The 6,000-nt window shown below is 39.5% G+C and overlaps 1 protein-coding gene across 1 annotated transcript in view; it reads right to left on the reverse strand.

Annotated features, from left to right (window-relative positions):
* LOC100341884 (SERTA domain-containing protein 1-like) overlaps positions 1-5,566 on the reverse strand; it is a 77,834-nt gene extending 72,268 nt beyond the window's left edge. The window contains exon 1 of the mRNA XM_089301776.1: positions 5,479-5,566. Within this exon, the coding sequence (XP_089157902.1) occupies positions 5,479-5,566 (88 nt within the window). The remainder of the gene's footprint in view (positions 1-5,478) is intronic.
* Between the last annotated feature and the right edge of the window lie 434 nt (positions 5,567-6,000).

A 6,000-nucleotide genomic window follows, 5' to 3' on the forward strand; every position in this document is an offset into this window, starting at 1 on the left:
GGGACTAGTGAGATGGCATTGGTACATGCCACCTTGATGGGATGGGATTGAATTGGAATCCCCTGGTATGTTTCTAACTCTACCGTTTGAGGTAAGTCAGCTTGAACATGTCCCGAATTGCACATCTCTTCCCTCTCTTATTCCCACTCTTACATTAAACAGTCATCACTTTTCAGTTAAGTTTCAACACTTGAGAATAACTGTGTATTGATTACAGTATTCAAGCAAAAGTATTAAGTAGAACAAACAAAAAAAATACTAAGAGGCATAATGTATTAAGTTGTTCATCAACAGGCAGGGCAAGGGCTGGTCAAGTCACCGTTTCTCATAGTGTTCATTTCACTTTAACAGGTTTCCTTTTTGGTGCTCAGTTAGTTGTCACCAATCAGGGAGAACATATGGTATTTGTCCCTTTGGGACTGGCTTATTTCACTCAGCATAATGCTTTCCAAATTCCTAACAGGGATCACTTTTCAGTTAAAATTTAAACACCTAAGAATCATTGTGTGTTAATTACAGAGTTCGACCAAAGTACTAGAACAAAAAAATACTAAAATGGATAAAGTATTACACTGTACATCAACAATCAGGAAAAGGGCTGATCAAGTCACTGTTTCTCATAGTGTCCATTTCACTTCAACAGGTTTCCCCTTTGGTGCTCAGTTAGTTGTGCTGATCAGGGAGAGCATATGATATTTGTCCCTTTGGGACTGACTTAATACACTCAGCATGATGTTTTCCAAATTCCTCCATCTTGTTGCAAATGACCGGGTTTCGTTGTTTTTGACTGCTGTATAGTATTCTATGGAGTACATGTCCCATAATTTCTTTATGCAGTCTACTGTTGATGGGCATTTGGGTTGGTTTGAGGTCTTAGCTATTGTGAACTGAGCTGCAATAAACATGAAGGTGCAGACAGCTTTTTTGTTTGCCAATTTCATTTCCTTTGGGTAGATTCCAAGGAGTGGGATGGCTGGGTTGAATGGTAGGGTTATCTTCAGGTTTCTGAAGAATCTCCAGACTGACTTCCATAGTGGCTTAACCAGTTTGCATTCCCACCAACAGTGGGTTAGTGTCCCCTTTCCCCCACATCCTCCTCAGCATCTATTGTTGGTAGATTTGTGAATGTGAGCATTTTCTAACCGGGGTGAGGTGAGACCTCATTGTGGTTTTGATTTGCATTTCCCTGATTGCTAGTGATCTTGAACATTTTTTCATGTGTCTGTTGGCCATTTGGATTTCCTCTTTTGAAAAATGTCTATTGAGGTCCTTGGCCCATCTCTTAAGTGGGTTGTTGGTTTTTTTTTTTTTTTTGTGGAGTTTCTTGATTTCTTTGTAGATTCTGGTTAACAACCTTTTATCAGTTGCATAGTTTGCAAATATGTTTTCCCATTCTATCGGTTGCCTCTTCACTTTCCTGACTGTTTCTTTTGAAGTACAGAAACTTCTCAATTTGATGCAATCCCCAATGTTAAATTTGGATTTGACTGCCTGTGCTTCTGGGGTATTTTCCAAGAAGTCTTTGCCGGTACCTATATCTTGCAGAGTTTTTCCAATGCTCTCTAGTAATTTGATGGTGTCGGGTCATAGATTTAAGTCTTTAATCCATGTTGAGTGAATTTTTGTGTAAGGTGAAAGGTAGGGGTCTTGCTTCATGATTCTGCACATGGAAATCTAATTTTCCCAGCATCATTTATTGAATAGACTGTCCTTCCTCCAGGGATTGGTTTTGGATCCTTCATCAAATATGAGTTGGCTTTAGATGTTTGGATTGATTTCTGGTGTTTCTATTCTGTTCCATTGGTCTATCCATCTGTTTCTGTACCAGTACCATGCTGTTTTGATTACAACTGCCCTGTAGTATGTCCTGAAATCTGGTATTGTGATGCCTCCAGCTTTGTTTTTGTTGTACAAGATTGCTTTAGCTATTTGAGGTCTCCTGTGTCTCCATATGAATTTCACCATCATTTTTTCCAGATCTGAGAAGAAGGTCTTCGGTATCTTGATTGGTATCACATTGAATCTGTAACTTGCTTTTGGGAGAACGGACATTTTGATGATATTGATTCTTCCAATCCATGAGCATGGAAGATTTTTCCATTTCTTGGTATCCTCTTCTATTTCTTCCTTTAAGGTTTTGTAATTTTCATCGTAGAGATCTTTAATGTCCTTGGTTAAGTTTATTCCAAGGTATTTGATTGTTTTTGTAGCTATTGTGAATGGGACTGATCTTAGAAGTTCTACCTCAGCCATGGCATTGCCTGTGTATACAAAGGCTGTTGATTTTTGTGCATTGATTTTATATCCTGCTCCTTTGCCAAAGTCTTCTATGTGTTCCAATAGTTTCTTAGTAGAGTTCTTTGGGTCCCCTAAATAAAGAATCATATCATCTGCAAAGAGGGATAGTTTGAGTTCTTCCTTCCCAATTTGTATCCCTTTAATTTCTTTTTCTTGCCTAATAGCTCTGGCTGGAACTTCCAGAACTATATTGAATAGCAGTGGTGAGAGTGGGCATCTCTGGTACCAAATCTCAGTGGAAATGCTTCCAGCTTTTGCCCCGCAATATGATGCTGGCCCTGGGTTTTTCATAGATTGCTTTGATTGTATTGAGGAATGTTCCTTCCAAACCCAGTTTGCTTAGAGTTTTCATCATGAACGGGTGTTGTATTTTATCAAATGCTTTCTCTGCGTCTATTGAGATAACCATATGGTTTTTCTTCTGCAGTCTGTTAATGTGGTGTATCACATTGATTGTTTTGCCCACATTAAACCATCCCTGCATACCAGGGATAAATCCCACTTGGTCTGGGTGGATGATCTTTCTGATGTGTTGTTGCATTCTATTGGCAAGAATTTTATTGAGAATTTTTGCATCTATGTTCATCAGGGATATTGGTCTGTAATTCTCTTTCAATGCTGCATCTTTTTCCGGCTTAGGAATTAAGGTGATGCTGGCTTCATAGAAAGAATTTGGGAGGACTCCCTCTTTTTTGATTGCTCTGAATAGTTTGAGAAGAATTGGAGTCAGTTCTTCTTTAAATGTCTGGTAGAATTCAGCAGTGAATCCATGTGGTCCTGGGCTTTTCTTTGTTGGGAGGGCCTTTATTACTGATTCAATTTCTGTCTCAGTTATGGTTCTGTTTAGGTTTTCTATGTCTTCCTCGTTCAATTTAGGTAGGTTGCATGTGTCCAGGAATCTATCCATTTCTGATAGGTTTCCCTGTTTGCTGGCATACAAGTCCTTGTAGTAATTTCTGATGATTCTTTTTATTTCTGTGGTGTCTGTTGTTACGTTTCCTTTTTCATCTCTGATTTTATTGATTTGGGTCTTTTCTTTTTTTAGTTAGTTGGGCCAATGGGGTGTCAAATTTTTTTTTTTTTTTAGAAAACCAGCTCCTCGTTTGGCTGATTTTTTGTAATTTTTTTTTTTTATTCAAATCCTGTTGATTTCTTCTCTGATTTAAGTTTTTGTGGTAAAGTTTATGTTGTCCGATATTAAGATGGCTACGCCCGCTCTTTTTTCATTTCTGTTGGCATGGTATATCTTTTTCCAGCCTTCACTTTCAGTTTGTATGCATCGTTGTTGGAAAGATGTGTTTCTTGTAAGCAGCAAATAGATGGGTTTTGTTCCTTAAGCCAATCAGCCAATCGGTGCCTTTTAACTGGACAGTTCAGGGCATTAACATTCAATGTGACTACTGATAAGTAGTAGATTTGCCCTGCTATTTTCCCGAAATTTTTTCTAATATAAGTTTTGAACTTCCTGTGTTCTTTTGGTGTGAGGTTTCCTTCCTTTACCTTCTTTCATATTGATGACTGTGTTTCTGTGTTTCTGTGTGTAACACATCTTTAAGCATCTTTTGCAGGGCTGAACGAGTGGTGACAAATTCTTTCAATTTCTGTTTGCTTTGAAAAGTCTTTATTTCACCTTCATTCACAAATGATAGCTTTGCAGGATATAATATTCTGGGCTGGCAGTTTTTCTCTCTTAGTACCTGGGCTATATCTCGCCATTCCCTCCTAGCTTGTAGGGTTTCTGATGAGAAGTCAGCTGTGAGTCTAATTGGAGATCCTCGGAGAGTAATCTGACGTTTCTCTCTTGCACATTTGAGGATCTTTTCTTTATGTTTCACTGTGGAGAGTTTAATTACAACGTGTCGTGGTGAGGATCTCTTTTGGTCATGTTTATTAGGGGTCTAAATGCTTCCTGTACTAGGATTTCTCTGTCCTTCTCCAATCCTGGGAAATTTTCTGCTAATATCACAGTAAAAAGGCCTTCTAATCCTTTCTCCCTCTCCATGCCTTCAGGAACTCCTAGAACCCGAATGTTGGGTTTTTTAATAGCATCCTGAAGATTCCCGACAATATGTTTTAGATTTCTAATTTCCTCTTCTTTTCTTTGGTTTGACTGTATTTTTTTTCTGTGCTCTGTCTTCTAAGTCTGATGTTGTCTCTTCTGCTTCACCCATTCTGTTTGTAAGGCTCTCTAATGTGTTTGTGATTTGATCTATTGAATTCTTCATTTCATTATGATTTCTCATCACTATCACAGTTTCATGTTCTACTAGTTGTTTCGTTTCATTTTGATTCCTCCTTAATATTTCATTTTCGCGAGAGAGATATTCTATCTTGTCCATTAAGGATTTCTTTAGTTCGAGAATTTGTTTTTGAGAACTTCTTAATGTCCTTATCAATTTTTTGAGATATGCTTCTTGCATTTCTTCTATGTCATCATCTTCATAATCTTGAATTGGGGTGTCTATTTTATTTAGGGGCGTCATAGTGTCTTCCTTGTTCTTGTTACCTCGGCTTTTGCGTTTGTTTGGCATATTGGAGATATTCTTTGTTTTTTTTTTTTTTCTTTTTTTTTTTCTTTTTCTCATTATACTGTGACTCTAGATTAAGAGGACTGTCTGCTTTTGATGGATCCTTAGAGGCTGTGTGGGTGTGGCCAGAGAGCTCTGGTTCTTCAGGGTTAAGGGTGTGCCAAAGGTGCTTCACCCTGATTGTTCTCTTGCTTGCTCTCACTCTCACTCTCACTCTCTGTTTTTTTGTTTTTGTTTTTTTTTTTTGTTTTTTTTTTTTTTTTTGACTCAGTTGGGAAGTAATTCCACACAGCTCAGTGGAATTGAGAGTAGTTGATGTATGAAATCTGGCCCTGTGGGTATTCGGTTGCCTACCAGAGTCAGGTTTTTCTGCTTGGCTAATGAGGGGCACCTGCTTTACATATGCACAATGGTGCGCACCGCTTTACTTACGTAAAATAGCGCCTGCCCTTTGTCTTGCTCGGCTTTGTAAGGTGAGTGGAGAGAGAGGCTAAATGTCCATGCTGGTTCCACTTATTTATTCAATTTTTTTCTCTCCTCCAGTCAGCCTGGTGAACTTTCCCCAATGGGGTTTCAGGCCTCATTCTCTGTAGGCTCTTTCTGCCTTTGCCCGCCAATGTCCTGGGTTACCGAGAGGTTGTTTTTGTCTCACTTCCCCTTCCAACACTGGCGCGCAGACTCTGCAGCTCCGGCGGGTCAGCGGCTCCAGCGGCTCTGCCCCGGCAGCTCAGTTTCCACATGATGGGCGACCTTGCTCTCCCTGTAGGTCTTCTGAGTCACAGCCACTAGATCCGGATGAGTTTCCTCTGCAATTTTTCCCTGATCCTTTTCCTGAGGCTACTGTAACTCCACTTTTATTGAACTGTCTTTTCCTGGACTATCGGTGTGCGCCCTCACTATTCCGCCATCTTGGCTCTGCCCCGCTAATGTGCACTTTGGGCACCAGCAGATGATGGCTTACTTAAGAGACTGGGGCCCTGCCACCCATGTGAGAGACTTGAATTGTTTCCAGCTGTTGGCTTTATCCTGGCCTACAGGTATTTGGAGAGTAAACCAGAGGATGGAATATCTCACCCTCCCTCTCTGTTTCAAATATAATGAAAATAAATTAAAAACTGTTAAGTATTATTTTGAATATCTGCTTGTATTGTACCTAAATGTACACCAACTTCTT

The sequence above is a fragment of the Oryctolagus cuniculus genome, chromosome 8 (assembly GCF_051225735.1).
Source record: "Oryctolagus cuniculus isolate XC-2025 breed Fujian yellow rabbit chromosome 8, ASM5122573v1, whole genome shotgun sequence".
Lineage (NCBI taxonomy): Eukaryota > Metazoa > Chordata > Mammalia > Lagomorpha > Leporidae > Oryctolagus > Oryctolagus cuniculus.